Source organism: Anabrus simplex, chromosome 1 (assembly GCF_040414725.1).
Source record: "Anabrus simplex isolate iqAnaSimp1 chromosome 1, ASM4041472v1, whole genome shotgun sequence".
Lineage (NCBI taxonomy): Eukaryota > Metazoa > Arthropoda > Insecta > Orthoptera > Tettigoniidae > Anabrus > Anabrus simplex.
The window spans coordinates 1,342,383,953-1,342,406,974 of NC_090265.1; the positions used below are offsets into that span (position 1 = coordinate 1,342,383,953).

The window sequence follows — 23,022 nt, forward strand, 5'->3', positions numbered from 1 at the left end:
AAGAAATTTAAGTATTAACAATTTATGCCAATCAATAAACAGAAAGGAAAATTGAATAGAACTGTATTAAGAAAGTACTGTGGCTCATCTAAAAGAAGGAAACTATAAACCTCTATTACAAATATATTTTTAAATTTTATAATTAAAGTAATGCTGAAGTGAATGTAATTTTCAAGAATAATTGAAAGGATTCCAGTATTAAGAAGATTGCAGAATTTATTGGACTATGTTCAAAATTATATTGCAAGGACAATTTAATTTAGCAAGGCCACAATGTTTGATTGAAGGACCCAATGTTGTCCATAACTTCCAGACACGCTGAAGACAGTTTTTGGACAAACATCTACTGTGAAAACCTTATTTCCTGACGATGCCCTCTCAGTAGATACCGGCCACCAGAAAGCCTACAGTTCTCCCTGCTGCCTGGAACCTTGTATGCTTACCAACTTACCAAGGGAGATGTTCAATAAATTTCCAATTTCTTTGAAATCATTTCGGAAAAGGCTAGGAAAGCAACAGATAGGGAATCTGCCACCTGGGCGACTGCCCTAAATGCAGAACAGTATTGATTGATTGATTGATTGATTGATTGATTGATTGATTGATTGATTTGCTCTGTCCAGGTTCTTACCTTCAAGCAAACTATGAATTTTATGAAGCAGCATGCAACAGTATTTTGAGTATTTTGCATTGCTTTTAGGGGGATTGCCTTTAATGGCAAAACATAGTGTTTACAGTGTACTATGTCTTCTGGTATAGCAAAAAAAAAAAAAGTCAACTCAGAACAGGACATGAAAGCCCTTGGAGGGCACCCTCACCACCTCAGCCAGGCAGCCTCTTGTTCTGGTATAGGCTGGAAAAAAATTTGTTACTATTGTTGACCTGTCTCAGTTTCATCCTTGGCTTTGACAATATGAAAGTGAGATATGAGCGATGCTAATAATGCCATTCCTTATGCAGCCAGTCCATTATGAATGGTGTAAAAAAATTGCTCACAGAGTCAGATGGTGCATTCATTTCAATGGTATTAGAAGACTTTCATGCAATAGCAACTTGTGGCATAGTTAGGAAAGCAACAGGAAACTACATCAGTCTTCTTCTCCCTAGTGCACCTCATCAGTGATGCCTAGGCCCTCTATGACTGCTGATGGTAGAGCTGTTGAGGATCCAACCAGCCTCTGGGCTGAATACTCAACACAGGAAAATTGTGTACATAGTCCAGATAGAATTGTTTTTCCTTATGTTGGGATGCCTATCCACTTCCCTGCCCTCCTGTTTCTTAAGAGATTTATTCTGACTAATAAAAAATACAATCCATAGGACTATAGCAATGTAGGAGCAAAATCCTCTTCCCCCTCTTCACATACTTGGAAAATATAATTTCTGCCAAACCACCCCAGATGTGTAGGTAAATTGGCCAGTGATACATTGACATTTCATCCTATTACTTTTGAAAGCCAATGCCTATTCATTCCTCTTTCTTCTCATTTTGAAATTTGTTTAACTTTGCTCTACTGATATCAAGCCTAGGGCCCCATCTTGCAAATGATGGAGAAGGAGGCAGAGGAGTAAATCTCATTAAAAAAATCTGGGTCCACTTGGCTTGGGTGGTAGCATCCTGTTTATGGGGACCCTTGCCTGGGTACAGGCGAAGACCTCAAAGATAGTGATGGGGGGGAAGAAAGACTTTGGTGTGGTAGATCTAGCAGAGGAGACAACCCTTCTGTTAACGGTAATTAGAACAACAGGACCTACTGCCTTGTGGAATGAAGAGGGAATTTCGAAGGCTAGGGGAGGAGACCTCAACAGGAAACTGGAAAGCTATTAGGTCCAGGAGGCAGCCTCTCCAACTGAATATACCGGGTGATGCTCTTGTGCCTACTAATTTTATTTTATGCAGCCCAAAAAACATGTGAAAATGTTGTAAGGTTGATATTTCAATACTGACATCCTTTGTGATTCTAATGCCCTGTAAGCTCAGCATTTAAGCAACTGAAGACTTGAAATAAAGAAGGCTCTAAGTGCCAAAATAAATAGTTTTAAGGAAAATGAAAGTATAAAAGGCACTGTCGTGGAGCACAGAGCATGCCATCTGTTGATAGATATTGTTACTACACCATCATTCGTGGCAGTTCGAGCCTTTTCTACACTGTTAGGCTTGGCGTGTAGATTCCATTTCACACAATATCTCAAAATGTGTAACTTTGGTGCTTAGAGCCTTATTTATTTCAGGTTTTCAATTATAATCATGCCCAACAGTTGCTATAATTTGTCCAAAACACACATAGTTTAAATCAATTATCTACGTCAGTCTACCATGTCACTACGTTAATATGCCGTGCCTAGTGACCGGGTGTAGCAAAGCGCAAAATTAATGCTTAAAACGAGGTTACAGTGACGTGAAGAGCATATGAAATAGTGAACTGACAGAGTAATATACTCTAATCTACTCATACCACAAGCACACACTCACTCTTCCACCATAACACATGCAGTTAGATTTCTAGACTAGCAATAAATGGAACATATCATTGATGGTTTGAATACTACATCTTTCACATTTTTCTGCATCGATATGATGATTTAATACTTGGGCACAGTCCAGTATGTGCCACATGCAAATAGTAGAATGCCGCTGTTCTTGAAATTGTGCGCTCAACTGCTATATAGCTTGAATGAGTCACTTCAGTCATTCGTCATGTTTTCCATGGATGAATACATGAACATGCTCTGTATCTATGGGGAAGAAAGGTATCCAGACAGGCGACATCTGACTGGCAAAGACTTTCAGCAGTGTTAAGAGACACGTACCAACAACAGGCATGATTCATAGAGTACGACTTGTCCAAGAGAAAACTAACATCTGGTGAGAATGAGAAGGCAGTCCTAGACACAGCTTACAATAATCCATACACAAATACACAGGCAACTGTACAACAGTTGAACATCAGCCTGCCATCCGTATGGCGAATACTGCATGCACATACCCTACCATCTACAGCTACACCAAGAGCTCCACAGGTGAAATTTCGAAGTTTGAATGAATTTCTGTCAGTGGCTATTAGGAAATGTGCAAAACAATGTAGCATTCTTGTTGAAAATCTTGTTCTCGAATGAATCGCGATTCCACAATAATCAAACCGTGAACTGCCTCAATATGCACTATTGGAGTGCTGACAATCCTCAATGATGCGAGAGGCAACCTATCATGTAAAATGGAGAGTGAATGTATGTGTGGGATCTTGGGTGATCGCCTTATCGGACTGCATTTGCTCAACGGTCATTTAACAGGCACTCGCTACCAGCACTTTCTCTGCCATGAACTTCCACTACTGCTGGAGGATGTAGCACTTGGAGATCATTTAATGATTATATTTCAACAGGATGGAGCTCCACCACATTCAATGTTAGCTGCCCGTCACCATCTGAATAAGACTTATCCAGGAACATGGACAGGAAGTGGAGGAACGATTTCCTGGCCCACCAGGCCACCAGATTTAACGCCATTGGACTTCTTCCTGTAGAGGCATTTGAAACAAATAGTTTACACTGAAGCGCCAGGAAATTCCGAGCATCTCCGGCAACTCCTCACCAAAATTTCTAGATAAAGAACACCGGACATGCTTCAGCATGCTATAAGGCCTATTCAGCAGTGGGCCCAGATGTGCTAAACAATGGAGATCATCATTTCAAGGATTTGCTACCATAGCTAAACATTGTCAGCATAGTTTGGTTCTCCCTACTTCCTATTCTGTATTTATGTGGCTCTGATGTCAAATCGTCCTTCGTAGGGCAACATACACTGTCATTCACCGAAAATATGTATAGAAGATGATATCTCGCGTAAAATGAGGTAAAAATTACAAAAACGGAAACTGAAAAAGTATCCTCGGCCTGGATTCAAACCTCCCACCTCACACACAAGACCTGCCTGCTTAGCAACTACAGTACAGTATACGGAGGCACAATGTGTGCAGATTATAGCTCATGTAATAGTTTTACTGGGTCACAATGCCAACTTTGTGTTTTGCAGAAGTTTTATTTTCGTATAATTTAGAGAGTGCACTTATGATTGCCATTGCTTAATAACTTACAGCATAACATCTTCCTAAAATGGTTAGGCAGTAAATACGAAGATATCTGTTTGTTTTTGTTTGCGTACCAGAAGGGCAGATGTTCTCAAGACATACTCAGAGACAAAACAAAGAAAGATCCAGACAGATGAAAGGTGGTTGAAAGACTGCTGCCTACCAGCTCAAAAAGTTTCAAGAAAGAAGAAAAATTTGTTTAATATATTTGTAACCATTTTTCAGAGCAGCAATTTTCACTGAAGCAGGATGCAGGTCCTAATTACACATAAATCCCATTGAATGATCAGCTAAGAAAGCTAGCAGGAGTGAAATATACATACAAATCTAGGAAACAGATGGAGAGCAGCAATTTACCATATAAGACCATCTAAATCCAGTAGACAAAATAAAAACATGGGTCCAAACTTTTCGGTTAGAGGGAATAATTTCTTGTAGAAGATCTCAGGACAAGTATGCCCCTACCGAACACCAGTGCATCAGAGAAACTGCTGGCAAAACTGACAGAGAAGAGAGAAGAAGTCCAACCAGACTTCTATGGCACAGGGACAATGATAGATCACTCATGGACAAAAGCTAATTTTGAATTAAGACATGTCATTACAAGATTAGCAGTTTACAGTTTTCATCACCTACTCTGCAAATCAAAACACTTCCATGACCCAAGTATAGACTGAGTGCACACTATGTGGAAAAATGTGTGAACATACCACATTGAATTCTGTACAAGAAGAACAATGTCTATAAGTGATTATGCAAAAATGTAACCCATCAATGCAATCTATATTCTCAGTTATGGCTATTTGGCTGCATTAATATATAATTATTGAACTTTTCAGCTAGAGCCTTCATCAGGGGAGGATAGTAAAATCAGGGTCATTGTTCAAGTAGACGCTGTGTGAGGTGAGTGAAGGGAATGGGGGAGGGGGACAGACAAGATAATAGAGAAAAAGAGTGGTTATATAATGTTAAGGCTGGGTGCTTCCCTGACAAGAGGGTGGGAAGTTGGTAAATGTTTAAGGACTAACTATGAAACAGTCATCAAACGTAGTTTGATAGTGCATGGTGTGAATGGGGACGGGAACATGTTGAAGGCGGGGTTGCAGTTACTGCAGTGGCCACATATATATTTAGATAGTGTGTTTGTAGTTAAGCCAATGTAGAAAGCTGGGCAGTCTGCACTGAAGCTCGTAGATGATGTTGAAGTACAGTCATGATGACCTTGTACAGGGTAGGACTTTGTGATGCTGCTGGCAAAGGTGGTGCTAGGTGTATGTAAATGGCATCATTTACAATAGGATAAAAAAAACATTCTGGAACAACAACTTGGAGAATACCAAGGAGGATTCCGCCCATACAGAAGTCGCCCAGACCAAATTTTCAGCCTGAAACTAATAACGGAATATTACAAATACAGAAATAAATGGCTGTTTATTTCATTCATAGATTTCAAAAAGGCTTATGATAGTATACACAGACCCACTCTTTTAAAAATCCTCAGATCATATGGCCTTCATCCAAACTTAAACATTATTGAACTAACTTTAACAAACACAATTTCAAAGGTAAAGTTCAGGGAAGAAATGTCAAATAGTTTTACAATAAATACAGGCCTCAGACAAGGTGATGGATTATCCCCATTGCTCTTCAATGTGGCTCTAGATTACATCATGAAAATTAGGCAAAAAGAAAACCTACTTAAAATCACAATTGGAGCAAAACCCTCAATAAGGACAAAGTGCCTAGGATTTACAGATGATTTAGCTCTTTTAGGCCTTGATATGGAAGAAGTCCTTGCTCAGATCACCAGTCTCCAGAAAATTGCATTAAATATAGGATTACAAATATCCTTTGAGAAAACTGAGATCATGTCAATGAAACCTCTCAACTTAAATGAAGTCTTAAAAAATGATTTAAAAAATAACAAAGTCCTACAATTTAAATACTTTGGAGAAATCAGCAAAACTTAAGCGAGAAAGCAACATGGATAAATAGAACCAACAAAATGAAAAAAGCACAATTTCTAACCAGGTCAACTTATAACAAAAAATGCTTGTCAATAGACACTAAGATCCAACACAACAAAACTGTAACTTTGCCCAAAGCCACTTACGCTTGCAAAACCTTGTTCCAAATTAAAAATGAAAGAAGAACTGATCAGCTCCTCAAAACTGAAAGAAGAATTATTAGAACTTGCATAAATAAAAAGTACCAGGTTGAAGGCGTTTGGAGAATCCTCCCCAATGAAACTGCCTATCAAGAGATCAACCCAGTTACCAGCACGATGAAGAAGAAAAGAATCTCTTATTTCTTTCACATCTTATGATTATCAGAAAACAGGATTTTACGACAACTAGTGATGAGAAATCTGGGAAAGAAACCAGGAGGGCATTGGATCAAAGAAATTCAAGAGGATCTCAAAACAGTTGGACTCGAAATTACAGATGCAGAGAACAAGAATAAAATTAGCACCCTTCTTAAGAATCACAAATTTTCATCTGAAATGATGCACAGAAGGCCTGTAGAGATTTCAGATGACTTGAGAAAACTGTAATCAGAACGAATGAAGAAGTACTGGGCAGATAAGAAGAATCAAACAGTAGAACCTTCAAAGAAAAAGTGTACATGGATGACTCAAGTGGTCCAATGTGAATAATAATAATAATAATAATAATAATAATAATAATAATAATAATAATAATAATAATAATAATAATAATAATAATAATAATAATAATAATAATAATAATAGTAATAATAGTAATAATAGTAATAATAAAAAATGGCAGGTCTTACAGCGCTTGTGTTCACAGGGGAAAGCCAAATGGGGGGTTGAGGTCAGTGGGACTATAGCGCCAAACGGGTCTTGCTCCACAAAACGAGGCAGTTAAAGGAATGGGACAAGACAGCGTGAGTCAATCAGCGAGCTGTTATGGTGGACTTTGGAGGTGTTATTCATTACAATATGGCCCAGAGACAACATCTGGATGACTTCACTTGGGGAAGAATCATTGGGAAACTGGAAGAAGGACAAAGTGTGATGAGTGTAGCCCAGGAGTTTGGTATTGCTCACAGAACTGTTTCACGTGCATGGAGAGCATTCCGAACCATAGGCACTGCTGCCCGAAGGAGAGGAGGGCGTCGACCACAGTCAAGTACAGCAGCAGATGACCGGTACTTTGTGCAACGTCAAACAGGGGGTGCAATTGGAACCACATTTAACAGGACTGCAAGGTACCGAACCTCATGCTCCACAGTGGCATGATGATTGCATGGGGCTGGTCTGTTTGCCCGATGACCATTACGTTGTGTTCCGTTAACACATGCACATCAGCAGCGCCGTTTGCGATGGTGCCAAGAGCATCAGGTCTTGACCAACGAGGAGTGGGATCGCGTTCTCTTCTCAGATGAGAGCAGATTGAATCTGAATAGTGATTCTAGACGTATCCTCATCTGACAAGAAGTAGGAACACGTAATGCACCCAGGAACATTGTCAAACATGATCACTTTGGTGGTCCAAGTGTTATGATGAGGGGAAACAATGTAGCATAGGTGTATTGACCTCCAAATCTTTGAACAGGGTACACTCACCGGTTAACGTTATTGTGACAGTGTACTCCTTCCCTATGTATATCTTTTCAGGGGTGCGTTCGGCCCTGACTTAATTTTATCAATGACAATTTACGATCACGTCGAACAGTGCAGGTAGAGAAGCTCTTGGAACAAAAGGATATTCGGTGAATATTCCTCCGACTTGAATCCCATTAAGAACGTGTAGGACATGTTGGGCAGACGTACTGCAGCACGTCCACATGCACCAATGACCATCCAGCAGTTGTCAACCGTGCTGGTGGAGGAATGGAATGCCCTTACCAATCTTGTGGGCAAAATGGGAACATGTTGCAGAGCATGTATCGCTGTCTGTGGTGATCACACACCCTTTTAAGAACCATATCCCTTCTTTTGTGATGTCCATGTCTTCGTGGGTGTGCCATTTACGAACTGATGAGTCCAATTTAGCACACTGGGGCGAAACGCTGGCAACCAGGAATGAGTTAGCTGGAAAATTTATAATGTCCAATAATGGACCAACTACACTGATATTATAAATTTACTCATTCGGGACAAATATATCAGGTTCCCTATGGGAATCAACATCCATTTAAAGATAAAAATTTCATTGTTCCATATTGAAAGTATTAACGTTAAAATTGAATAATTGAAGAAGAGGTTCAACCTATTCAATACATAAGAGAAAGAAATGTAGTGATTACATTCTTATTTAATAGTAATTAGAATTGGGACCGGTTTCGACCATAGTCCAGGTCATCGTCAGCCGATCAAAACATAAAAAACATGAAAAACAATGCATATGAAAAAGAAAAAGATTAAGTGAACTCTGGATTGGTATAAGAGGCAATATAAAATGATGAAGGGGGTAGAAACTGTGAGTCACTTAAAAGAAAACAGTGCGTAATTTTATGAATGGTGGTACAGCACACACAATGATAGGTAAAGTCTCACAATGTTTATGAACAGCGGAGAACGGTCAAATGGGTCAATTTTTTTACACACCGTCAGGCACAAAGTCACAACACTATCGAACAACATATGAAGATCTATATCATTATATCTGCCAGCTGAGAGTTTGAGAACAACCAGTATACCGCATGGTACAGCTGATTGGCGTTATGTCAAAATGATGTCAGATAGACAAGAGAATGGTGATAGAGAGGTGTTAGTGGAGTGCGGGCCGTGTAGACGGGAGATCAGAATGGAACTTGCGCATATGTTAACAGTTATGCCATGATTGAAATGGTCAAATATCCAAGGTAACACAAATTCCACATATACACAGGTCACAATCTGTGGGTTTGATATGTATACAAGTGTCGATTCTGCCATCCTGCAGATGGAGGTTAACGGCAAGGAAAGTGGGAGATATGCGGGAGATCTGTCCAGTAAAATACAATTGAAATTTAAGTTCAGGCAGTGCAGGAATAAGTCAAGTAGGCTTGCTTCATGGTGCCACAAGAGAGAAACATTGTCAATGAACCTCCACTAGACTAGGGGCTGGAGTTCAGTTGTGAGGAAATAGTTCAAGTTTTCCCATATAAAGGTTTGCACAAGATGGAACCATCCTGGTGCCCATAATGGTGCTGCAATTCTGGTGGAGTAGTAAGATTCTACTAGTTTAGGGGCCACAGTGGACTCGACAGCCTCAAGTTGGCTGAGCATAGGGAGGGCTACATCAAAGAATATGCCCTACATGACCACTCCTGTTCGATAACAGACTGCTATTTCACCTCCTAAGATGATTTACTGGACTATTTCCCATAGTTCTTGAAATAGGATATGACTACAAAACCCACACCATGAACAATGCACAGAAGCAGGGGTTGTTACAGCGTTAGCTGTTTATACTGGACTGTGTAGGTATTTCTTTCCTTCTTTCATTCATTCATTCATTCATAAAAGCATGTAGACTGAATTTTCATTAAAATATCTTCAGCAGCTGTTGCATGATAGAGACAGACATATACAGATTTTTTTTTTTTTTTTTTTTTTTTTTGCTAGGGGCTTTACGTCGCACTGACACAGATAGATCTTATGGCGACATATACAGATTAACTGCTGTAATTTAAATATCACAAAAAGGCAGAAAAACAAACTGCAAGGCTGGCATTACTCTTATATTCATGCAGACTATTTGCTCATGAATCACTGATCAATCCAGTATAAGAATGTAAATAATTTGAACCAATCGCAGCTTCCAATTGCCAAAATTTTATCATTTTTGTTTCATCACTTATTTTGTAGTTATTTAGTGAACAGTCAAAATAAATACAACTTGAGCTCTAGATTCTCTCACGATAAATTCACTCCCAATTTAATTGTCCACGAATGTATCAATAAAATCTGGAATTCTCATTATATTACTACAGGACATTTTCTTTTCTGAAAACACGTTTAAACAAATCGCAGGTAGATCATGGTACTTTAAACACAAGTCTCTGAATAACAAGCAAAACCAGACAGGTAAACAATAAATACAATCTTTTGGATCCATTTTATCTCCTTTATGTTCAAATTGAAATTTTTAAATACTTGTTTACAACTTGCAAAAATAACCAAAACAAACTGTAATTTTTTACTAACCATCTGACTTTGTTCAATGAAGGCATCAACACACTGTGTGTATCCTTTGAAATGTGACAAAATTGATGCAATTTCCTTCATCCGTCCCTTGTCACCTGAGCGGTGAGCTTTAACAAATTCTTCTATGAGAGTTCTTTCAATTTCATCATATTTCATTGCTATCTTCTTTTTTGCCTTCTCAAACCTAGACATATGAACACATAATATAAACAAAGAGTTAGAAAATAAAAAAATAAAATTAATTGAATATTAACATAAGTATATAAACCATAGAGAAAACACAGAAAAATTTGTATCACACTGTAAGTCACAGATTTTCTAATAGATACAGTTTCAAAAAAATCTAAACAATAAAACCAGTGAAATAAGAGTTTAAATGCTCATACTGACTTCTTATATATTTAAATATAATACAGCTAAATCAGCAGAAGGGGCTGTTCCTGAAAGGAAAATAGACCAGGAAAAGGCAGTCCGACAAATATTTATTTTAAAAAAACACATCGAAACGTGAAGCACCACACAAATATACATTGGGATCTACAACATGGCAGATAGCTGTTAGCGCTAGTAAGAGTGTGCTCCCAGAAGAAGTATTTGTGCAGGTGAACTTCAAGTATATCATCACCATCATCATCATTATTTCACTTTTCCAGCTGACACCACGTGGGGGCAAATATAGTTCCTCCCTACTTCTTCCTGTCTTTCCATCATCCTTCATTCAACACTGTGTTCGAGTCCAGGTTCCGTTGTCCTATGCTGTTCTTCACAGAGTCCATCGTAATCTTGGGTTTCTTCATCCTATCTTCCCTGTCATCTGTCTTTCCAGTGCTTGTTTTGGCAGTCTCTTCTTTCATCCACTTGTATGTCCAAACCAACCTCTATCTGTTCTGTTCCAATTTGTGATTTAGTTATTGTTATTTAGTTATGTCTTCATTTCTCACTCTATCCCTCCTCGTCTTCTGTACAACACTTCTAAGGAATTTCATTTTAGCTACTTGTACTCTACTCTCGTTTCTCTGAGTCATTGTGCAGATTTCTGCTGCATATCTCATTATAGATAAGTAATATCCCTTGCACATTACTTCTTTAGTCTTCATTGGTACATCTTTATTCCATATTACTCTCTGTACAAGATGAAAAAGGCACTCCCCAGTTGTATCCTCCTACTAATTTCCATATTGAGTCTACAATTTTCTGTCAGTTCACTTCCCAAGTATTGAAATATTATAATATTCCCTGTTCTTGTCTCCTTCTTTACTTACTCTCCTCATCACCATTAACTTGCTCTTCTCCACATTGATTCTCTATCCCCATTGCTCAATCCTTCTATTCAGTATATTCAGCAGTTGTACCTCTTCATCTTCTCCCCAGATCACATCATCTGCAAACATCACTATATTAATTCTTTCCCCTCTATAACAGGCACGGCAGGTCTATGTTTGCCTGGTGTGAAAATGGAAGCAGCCGTGGCCTTAATTAAGGTACAACCTACTGTCAGGGGCTTCAGCTTGGACAATTCATGAAGAAAATAATTTGTAATGTTTCAGTAATGAGATAAAAACCAAATTCAAGCTTCAACAATCCAAATTTCAAGTTCAGATGAATTATATTTTTAAGTGTTTCTTGAGTCTTCATGTAAAGCAAAGCAGTAAGACATACAGCATAAATAGTACATTTTACTTATTGCCTTCAGATAAGTTTATAACTTTACTGCACAAATTTCCTTAGCAAAATATAACTTGGAACATCGCTTAAAAACCAAGTATAATTTGAATTATCAGTGTTGTTCACTTGAAGTTTTATAATTCTTACATGTTCTGTAATCCACTCATCCTTTGTCAGGAAGTAAACAATAGCAAAACAGAGAAGTGCATATTGAAAAGGAAAGTGCAAGAAACTGTATTTTTAATGAGAAATTATGTTTTAATAAAAAATAAGTGGAAAAGTTGCAAACATTGTAGTAATACAAATTAAAAATATTCAGAGAAGCATCCAATGTTTCTGAAAAGTTGAGGATATTGAAACTCAGTGATTGTTAATATCATGCTAAGTTATATTTTCTTTTCTGTGTGCATTTTAATCATAGTCATAATTTTAATCATAATCTGAACGAATCCACCAAAAAAACAAACATTCTTTATGACGCCATTCATTCCCCCATCATCAAGACATATCTAGACAGAACGGCTCGACAACGAATCACTTCCCCTCTCTCACACACCCCCTCCACACTTCAACCAACCCAAAGCAAGCCAGCCCCCTTACCCTCCTCTCCTAGCCAACAATAAGCACCACACACACAAGCACAGTTGAACAGATCGCAATCCACTCTTCTAATGGCAGATCAGCGCGAGCGGGAACAGAGTGAGTAAGTAATATATATATCATTTTACAATTAAACTCTAACACACACACAATAGTTTCTCATTTCCTTCTTTTCTTTTTCTTTTTCCTCAGACACCATCCTTCAACGCATGGTTCCATAAGCCAAGGCCATACCATCACTAATTCTAAATCAACAACAATAGTAGACGACAGTTTCAACTTCATAAGCAAGTGCTCCATAACGAAGGATGTTCCCCCAGCTCTTCAGACAATTTAAATCTACCAATTATTTATAACATCAGTTCACCACAAAACCAATAAGTTTACACCATACTATACTAAAGCACTGAAAGATTACATAAACAAGCAATTTCTACATTTATTAAATGTTTCATTGTCAAACGTATTTCATTTCAACTATGTCATATATTCAAGTTGACTGAAACAGGACCGACAATTATGTTCTGCGTTCCACAAACACACGGCAATTTTAAATCAGATCCAAGAACTCTCTCAAAATGCCAAGCGTTTCAAGTCAACGTATATATTTCAACTGATTCATTTTTCAAAGTAGATGAAACAAGTCCAACAAGTCTATTCCGCGTTCTTCAAACACACACGCAGTGTTTTAGACCAGAACCAAGAACTTTCGTAAATTACCAAACATTTCATGTGATTGTATGGTATAAGTAGTCATTAAGTTTTGTTTCAAAAGGTTCACATGTTTTCAAAATGATTGTGGCAAGACTGATAAGTCTGTTCCGAGTTATACAATAAAACAACAGTATTTCTTAACCCAAATCCAAGAACATTCTTAAAGTACCATGTGTTTCATGTCAATGTATACATTTCATGCCAATGAGTATATTTTCAACCAGTGCATTTGTGTCCAGTAGATTGAAACAAGACCAAAAAGTCTGTTCTGTGTTCCACGAACACACAACAGTTTTTTAAACCAGAACCAAGAACTTTTTAAGTGCCAAGTAGTTTATGTCTTTGTATGCATTTCATTTCAATGTGTATATATTTCATCTAGTTTAATTAGACTGAAGACCAGTAAGTTCAAGAAAATTCTTAAAGTACCATGTGTTTCATATCATCATATGTGCTTCATGTCGATGTGTATATTTTTAACCATTGCATATGTTTCCAGTAGATTGAAACAAGACCAACAGATCTGTTCCATGTTCCATGAACACACAATAGTTTAGACCAGAATCAAGAACGTTTTTAAGTTCCAAGTATTGCATATCATGTTTACGTTACATTTCAATGTGTATATTTCAACTAGTTCACATTTTTTCAAGTAGATTGTAACATGACCAACAAGTCTGTTCAGTGTTCCACAAACACTTGGCAGTATTTTCAATCCAGAACCCAGAACCAAGAACTTTCTTAAAGTGCCAAACATCTTCAGTTAATATGTATATAAGTTTTCATCATTTTTTAATTCAACTGATTCACATATTTTTCAAATTGATTGTAACAAGACCGACAGCCTGCTCTGTGTTCTACAAACACATGACAAGCGTTTTAAACCCAGAACCAAGATCTTTCTTAATGTGCAAAATGTTCCATGTCATTGTGAGCATAATTTGTCACTATGTTTTACAACCCATTGGCATGTTTTCAAGCAATCGCCATTATGTGTATAATTTTATTATGATGTCTTATATCAACCAGTCGAGATGTATGTACGCAACCCTAATGATGATTGTTATCAGATTCCCCTTGTTCTGATATTCAATAAGAACTGATGACTCCAAAGGAGTCGAAACCGGTCTTCGCTTAATAAATATATTTTACAATGTGTTGAATAGTGGAACATCCGTCAAACTCTATTATATTAGTTATATGTCAACACGGGAATGAAAATCATAACCTATGATCCTTAATTTAGTCGTACTTTCAAACAAAAGGTAATTTTATGCACAGCTGATTTGTTGCCTGCACTCCTCTATTTCAATTAACAATAACTTCCCCCTAGCCCCTCGTGTTTATTTGTTCACTTTAGTGTTTCCCATTCTTCCAAGTTGGCAACAGTTATGAGTGATAAACCAAATTCCTCTGATGTTACTAGTCTACTTCAACAGCCACTTCATGTCGCCATCGACCCGTTATCCTCTCCCGCCCTCCCACTGCCATCACTCTAGCAACAACCCTAAACAAAGTACCGCTATCATTCTTAAGAATTTCATCTCGCAACATCCCGGAGCCCTACAAGTCTATCATATAAACCGACAAAGCTAATTAGCAGCCAACCGAATGGAGGAGATTACAGAAATATTTACCGCAACTGTCTTCCATGTGCTATTACTGTCTGAGTCGTGGTTAACAGATAACAGCCAGTCTTCTTTGTGTCGTCTTCAAGGCTACTTGCTTCTGAGAAATGACCCCACTCGTAAGCGCAAGGCGGTTTGTGGTTATTTCTTAATAAGCCTAAAATCCAAGTAGTCAGGTCATTCACTAGGCAGGTATGAGAAAAAACCAGAATACAAGTTTGTTGAAATAACAGCAAACCAGATTAAAGGCCTTGTAGAAGTGGTTTACAAACCTCCTAAGATAGCCCACTTGGAAGATTTTGAAGCTGACTTAAGTAGATTACCGACAGACTACCCTCACACAGTCATTTTAAGGGAGACTTCAATACAGTTTTTACAATGCTTGGTAAAGCTGAAGGTTCCACCTATTCAATACATTATCATAATGGTCTGTTTAGAACATCATATATTTATTTAACTTATTGTAAAATACATCTTTGGGACCAGTTTCGGCAATCCACTATGCCATCATCAGCCAATGAAAGTTTTATAGCAAGGAACATTCAAAAAAGTAAAAATATGCTGTAGAATCAGTATAGAATGTATGCTTGGCATACTTTTAACAAGAAGTCCTATTCTACATGAAAAACATTAAAAATAGCTAGATAACATTGACCCATTGTATTATACAAATAACATGTCTTTTTTTTTTTTAATGTAGTATTATTTGGTGCGTCTAAAATGGTTTTTTAGGTATAAGTTGCATATCATGAGGAACCAAAAAACTGTGCTTTAATAGTGGCAGATGTTTTCTAGAATCATCTATCAATTTTATATGAACTTCCTGTACATCAACTACACCAAATTATAGACTTTTTCAATCACCTAAAAAACAATTTTAGACGCACCAAATATTACTATATTTAAAAAAAAGACATGTTACTTGTATAATACAATGGGTCAATGTTATCTAGCCATTTTTAATGTTTTTCATGTAGAATAGGACTTGCTGTTAAAGAACTGTGGTTTAAAATGGCAAATGCTTTGTAGAACCACTTATCAATTTCATATGAATTTCTTGTACATACGCTACACCAAATCATCGACTTTTTCAATCATATATAAAATAATTTTAGACGTACCAAATAATACTGTATCTTTTCAAAAAAGACATGTTATTTGTATAGTACAATGGGTCAATGTTATCTAGCTATTTTTAATGTTTTTCATGTAGAATAGGACTTGCTGTTAAAAGTATGCCAAGCATACATTCTATACTGATTCTACAGCATATTTTTACTTTTTTGAATGTTCCTTGCTATAAAACTTTCATTGGCTGATGATGGCATAGTGGATTGCCGAAACCAGTCCCAAAGATGTATTTTACAATAAGTTAAATAAATATATGATGTTCTAAACAGACCATTATGATAATGTATTGAATAGGTGGAACCTTTAGCTTTACCAAGGCCCGGTTTCATCAACACATGTTAGTACTTAACAAGATGTTAAATCATTTTAACATACGATTTAAGAAAATTTGCGTTTCATCAACAAATGTTAACATTAACAAATGTTAAACTGCGTATTAAAGTTAACATCAGCCATTTCCAATGTTAAATGGCTAACATTAGCATTTAGCAACCTGTTCCAAAATGGCTGCTGTGAATCTCGCTTTCGAGGCGGAATTGCTCTATTTAGATCTTTTACAAAACAATCCTGATCGAAGAAGAGTTCAGCGACGTAATGACTTTGAAAATTTGACGGATCCGAAATGTCTTCGTAGATACAGGTTATCGAAAACAGTCGTTGCTAAGGTTGTTGACGAAATTCAAGTGAGGTTAGAATATCCTACGAAGAGAAACTTACCTCTTTCTCCAATGTTGCAGGTACTGATAATATTACGAGTTTTTGCTACTGGTTATTTTCACATAATGGCCGGAGACAATGCTGGAATTTCTAAAGCCACTGTTAATAGAGTTGTTTGTCGAGTGTCTGCAGCAATAGCATCCATGAGAAGGAGGTATATAACATTCCCTTCAGTAGAAGAGCGTCAGCAAATTATCCGCGACTTCTATGAAATAAGCCGTTTTCCTGGTGTCTGTTCTACGTGCAATAGATTGCACATATGTAAGAATCCAATCACCTGGAGGCAATTGGGCCGAAATATATCGTAATCGAAAGGGATATTTCTCTGTTAATGTTAATGTTCAGGTGATTAGTGAGCCTAACCTCCAAATCAGGGATATACTTGCTAGGTGGTCTTGTTCTGCACACGACAATACAATATTTAATAACTCCCATATCGGAGCACAGTTTGAAGTGGGACAATTAACGAAGTGATTTTGTTAGGTGACAGCGGATACCCACTAAAAAAAGTATCTGTTTACCCCATTGAAACCCTCGCGGACTTTTCCCGCGCCTCGTCCATTTCTTTTATCGTCAAGCCATCTGTGCGCTTGCACTCAATAACTTACATATATTTACTAACTAATTCAATTAACAACTCTTTTTCGAAGGAGGAAAAATTAGAACTACGATTCCGTTTCACTTCACGCGCCATATTTTACAGCTGTGCTCAAACAAAAGTGCATCGGAGCGCGCTGTAAAACAGCATGTTCGTACCACTGCCTCCTTGATTCGCACCAGTTCGCAATATTGGGAGAGTTAACAGTCGATTAGTTAACATTTCACAAGAAAAGTTTGATGAAACGCAAGAAACCTAACAAGATGTTAAATTTCTAACTCCGTATTAACTAACTACTTGTTAGTATATATTTAACATGTGTTGATGAAACCAGGCCCAAGCATTGTAAAATCTTGAGTCAATACGGACAAAAAATGAAGTTTTTAATACTTCAATACAGACTTAACTGATGCAACCTCTTCAGACTGAAAACAGTTTCAAGCATATAACACTGACATCTTGCCTTCCCCCCCCTCCTCTCTCTCTCTCTCTCTCTCTCTCTCTCTCTCTCTCTCTCTCTCTCTCTCTCTCTCTCTCTCTCTCTCTCACCAATTCAACATAAGTTTCATTAGTACACAATTAGATCTTGTAATATGAAGGGATATGGTGAAACCCGGTGCTAGCACATAGCCTGTTCCTCTTGAATAGCACTAAGGGGGTCTGCTCAAGACAATGTCCCCATCCGATGGACAAATCACCTTCAATAGTGTCATATGCCCTCACTCCATATGAGACTTGGAATTTAATCCAGGCTTTTGGCATGCAATCTAGTGTTAGATATTGTATAGCACCACCTCTCTTACCCTGCCGACCAACATTCTGATAGTGAAATTTTTTTCGACCAACGGGACTCAAACCAGTTAACCACGGTACCACATCATATAGATTTTACGCCTTAACAATCATGGTCACCAGGCAGGCAGGCTACCGTCACCTATGTGTGAGAGGTAATACTGAACTTAGTTCTTTGTGGCACCACGTGAACAGAGGAGTTCCTCAAGGCTCTGTACAAGGACCTATTTTTTCACAATCTTTGTGAATACCATATGTATACTGATGACCTTAAACTCTACACAGACTCCACAGTAGCAGACCTCCACAAAAATAATGACTTATTACACACAGACTTACCGTTAGCGACTTGTCTGCTGATCACGGTCTGAAATTGAACCTTTTTTTTTTTTCCTAGTTGCTTTACGTCGCACCGACACAGATAGGTCTTATGGCGACGATGGGACAGGAAAGGGCTAGGAGTGGGAAGGAAGCGGCCGTGGCCTTAAGGTACAGCCCCAGCATTTTCCTGGTGTGAAAATGGGAAACCACGGAAAACCATTTTCAGGGCTGCCGACAGTGGGATTCGAACCTACTATCTCCCAAATACTGGATACTGGCCGCACTTAAGCGACTGCAGCTATCGAGCTCGATAAATTGAACCTTACAAAGTCATAAGTAATCCTTCTTGACCATCAGAACAAATGACAACTATAAGGAAACATTGGTTGCCCAGAGTAATCCTTCAAGACGTTCCAATTCCTTTCAAATCACAATTGAACAATCTCGGTATTATCATGGATGAATGCACGACTTGGTCTGCAAATGTCATACATATCTGCCAAAAAGTTTTCAGTTCTACATTCTTTATATAAACATATCTTTCCAATAAAACTTAAAAATAAATTAACTGAAGCTCCTGCAATGCCACATTTTTATTATCGTGATGATGTTTTCAATGATGTTAGGGGAGAATTGTCCCAAAGGCTGCAGCGTGCTTAAAATGCATGTGTAAGATATGCATCAATTGAAGAAAATATGACTCCTTTTCCTAGCATTAGAGAGGTTGCGACTCCAAGTTCGTTGAAACCATTATACTTTGTCTCTCCCCCACCAAGTTCTTACTGCAGCTTCTCAGTCTTACCTTTCTTTGCATTTTCCATTACTTATCAAATGTTAATAACAAAAATAAAAGATCACAAACATCAAACTTGCTGGTCATTCCTCACCACTGAACTGCCACATACAACAACTCATTTTCTGTGTCTGCCAAATTAGAATGAAACCGTTTACCAGATGATGTCAGAGGAATACAAACACAGTGTCATTTAAAAGAGCGTTAAGGAGTACAGCAGGATGTGAGCAAACTGTGCAATTCTAATCTTTCACTGATCGTGTCATTACAATATTATTATTAGCTATTATTATTATCATCATTCATTTTATAATTGTGTAACTATGTATGTCTCACTGCAGGGAAATTTTATTTTAATCACAACATATTTTGATTGTGTTGGAGTAACTTTGCTTTGTTTAGTATTAATTAAAATAGCATTAATCATGATTCCAATGTACAATAATTGATTTAGTGTAAGAGAAGGCCTAATGGCCTTAACTATGCCAATGAAGACATCTATCTATGTCTAGTCTCCAAAATATCATTCTTGTATTCTTTCTGAGAAATTTTGGAAGTACTTAATCGTTTAGAAAAAAAAGATTTAGAATTATGTAATTGAAGATTGAAATTTGATGTTCAATTTGATCACGTGAAGGTGCACATGGTTATATAGTGCAATGCTGAGAAGAAAGGGGAATATGAGGTATGTTTTTTTAAATTATATTTTACTTCAATTAAACATTTTGTGTCTACGGCAGCTGTCAACACATTCATCATTCTGATAACAAATATGATTTTCATTGATTTGCAGGAGCAGCAAGAAGGTCCATGTCACCAATGTGAACCACTGCAATATTAATGAAAAATAACCCAAGCTACTGATCACAGTTTAATGACTGATAATGAAGCTAGAAGGGTTATATGATAATGATCAATGAATTTGTATCCAACTCAAAGGCTGAATGGACAGCGTTGAGGCCTTCGGTTCACAGGGTCCCGGGTTCGATTCCCAGCTGAGTCATGGATTTCAATCATGTCTGATTAATTCTGCTGGCCTGAGGACTGGGTGTTTGTGTTTGTCCCAACACTTTCCTCTTCATATTCAGACAACACACTATACTACCAACCACCACAGAAACACGCAATAGTAATTACATCATTCCATATAAGGTTGGCGTCAGGAAGGGCATCCAGCCGTAAAACATGGCCAAATCCACGTGTGACACAGTTTGCACCAGTGACCCCTTAGATGTGGGAAAAGCAGAGGGGGAATAAGAAGAAGATGAATGAATGAATTTGCATTATAGAGACGAGTGGAATTAAGTTAAGAGAACTAATACAGAAATAAAATGAACTATAATAAGATTTTAAAATGAATTTTATCATTAATGGAAAAAATCATTTATTGGAAATACATGTACTTGATCAAGTATTCCATTTTTGCATCATATGTAGCTATTTTTAAGATGATATTTGCTGGCATATTTAGGCGATTTTTATGTCTTAAACATCCAAACCCTATTACTGGAGAACAGTAACTGTAATTAAAGACAGTAAACATAAAATTCTAGATGTAAGGCTCATCTCTAAAGATAATAGGCAACTTGATGTCTTTGGAGTGTACAGACTGGGAAAGGGTAGCACTGATGCGATTCAGAATTATTTGATAAGATAATCAGCTATGTGGGAAACGATATTGAAAGGAACGTCTTTGTAGTGGATGATCTCAATTTGCCAGATGGCAATTGGGAAGGTAATGCGAATGACAGGAAGCATGACCAACAAATGGCAAATATGGTATTAGTGATTACGAATTTGTTTTTGTCGTAGTTAAAAATAAATGTGGTAAAAAGGAATATGTTAAAATTAGGACTATTACTGTAGGCAGTACGATAGGGCTGATAAAAGAAGCACAAGAGTGTTTTTAAAAAGTAACTATGATCGGTGGAAAATGGTAAATAAAAATGTAAACAGACTCTGTGATAGGTTTGAAGCAATTGTTGAGGAATGTGAAAACAGGTTTGTACCTTTAAAGGTGGTAAGGAAGGGTAAAGATCCACTACATTATAACAGAAGTAAAGAGACTAAGAACGAGGTGCAGGTTGGAAAGAAATAGTCAGAAATGGCTGTGGAAATAAGGAGAAACGGAAAAAACTTACTAGGAAGTTGAATCTAGCAAAGAAGTCTGCTAAGAACAACAATTTTTTTTTTTGCTAGTTGCTTCACGTCGCGCCGACACAGATAGGTCTTATGGCGACGATGGGACAGGGAAGGGCTGGGAGTGGGAAGGAAGCGACCGTGGCCTTAATTAAGGTACAGCCCCAGCATTTGCCTGGTGTGAAAATGGGAAACCACGGAAAACCATTTTCAGGGCTGCCAACACTGGGGTTCGAACCTACTATCTCCCGAATACTGGATACTGGCCGCACTTAAGCAACTGCAACTATCGAGCTCGGTAAGGACAACATGATGGCAAGCCTACAGGTCGCAGGATGTCATTCACGTAGGTTAAACTGGTCACAGTGCCCTGGACATGCACCAACTGTGATTTGTGGTCGTACCCAATAGCACCCCACACCATAAGCCCTTGAGTTGGTGCAGTATGTCTTGTGCGAATGTGGTCAGCGTGATGCCTCTCCCCCTGTCTGCGGAAAAACAAAATGCGGCCATCATTTTCAAACAAACAGAACCTGGATTTGTACGAAAACACTAGCTGCTGCCATTCCTGTCCCCAGTGACGTCGTTCCATACACCATTGCAGCCTAGCATGTTTATGCACATTAGTCAAAGGAAGGTGGAGAAGAGGATGACGCGCCAATAATCCAGACCGTAATAAACAGTCACTCCTGATAGTGCACGATGCATTACACTGTACCACTGTTGCGCCAGAGCTGTGGAGGACTCATCTGTCCTGCAATGCCATTCAGATGAGCAACAATTTCCCGGATGGATGCATCACATTCTCTCATGTCAATAATGCGCCCTCTTTCAAACTTGCTCATTTCACGGTATGGTTCTCGCATACATCTGTGAGGCATCCCGCACATCTGCTCACTGATCCATTACCTTTGGTTTATGGTGACTCATATCATTAATCATTAATATAGACAAAAAAAGAAGTCCCAAAACAGACTATTTTATATATAGGCCTAAAAGTCATGTGTTCACCATTTATTGTCTTTTTAAATTTAGAAATACTGTCTTCCAACGAAAGTCAGCATGATCTTCCATTGCATAAACAATGTTCAGCCGGTGTTTAACTAGACATCGTTTAAGGTTTCAATATTGGTTTGAAAATGGAGATAGAAGTATCTTTCATGCAACTCTTTGCTTGTCGCAACCAATGAAAATCGTTGGCGCGCGCGCCAAACGCCAGTCAACTGTTTGTTTTCCTACACATTACTCAAATATGGGTAAACATGAGCACGACTTGCCCACAGATAAGAATATCGCTTTCAGTGGAAATTAAATCTCATAATATTATTGACACTAAAGCAACACACCACCGTAAGGGGAAGTGTAGCTTTGATTATAGCGTTGTTAAGGTGAGTGTAATCTACTCGTAAATAGCTATGACGAAGGGAAGATGAAACAATAGTAATATGTAACCGAATGTGTTGTACGGGCCAGATAGATATAGCTTGCATTCTGCAGATCGTAGGTTCGAAACACATCATCGGCAGCCCTGAAGACTATTTTCTGTAGTTTCCCTATTTTTACACCAGGCAAATACTAGGGCTGTCATATTGGCCACGGCTCTTCTTCCCCAGTCCTCCTCTTTAAACAATAATCACCACCATTACCAACACTTGCCTTTTCCTATCTCATAGTTG

General features: G+C 37.9%; 1 protein-coding gene across 4 annotated transcripts in view; it reads right to left on the reverse strand.

Moving 5' to 3' along the window:
* The window catches only part of Sec10 (Exocyst complex component Sec10), a 324,790-nt gene that overhangs the window by 223,609 nt on the left and 78,159 nt on the right, over positions 1-23,022 (reverse strand). For all 4 annotated transcript variants that reach the window (XM_067137790.2, XM_067137791.2, XM_067137794.2 and 1 more), the window contains exon 6: positions 10,249-10,432. In XM_067137790.2, coding sequence (XP_066993891.1) covers positions 10,249-10,432 — 184 coding nt within the window. The remainder of the gene's footprint in view (positions 1-10,248; positions 10,433-23,022) is intronic.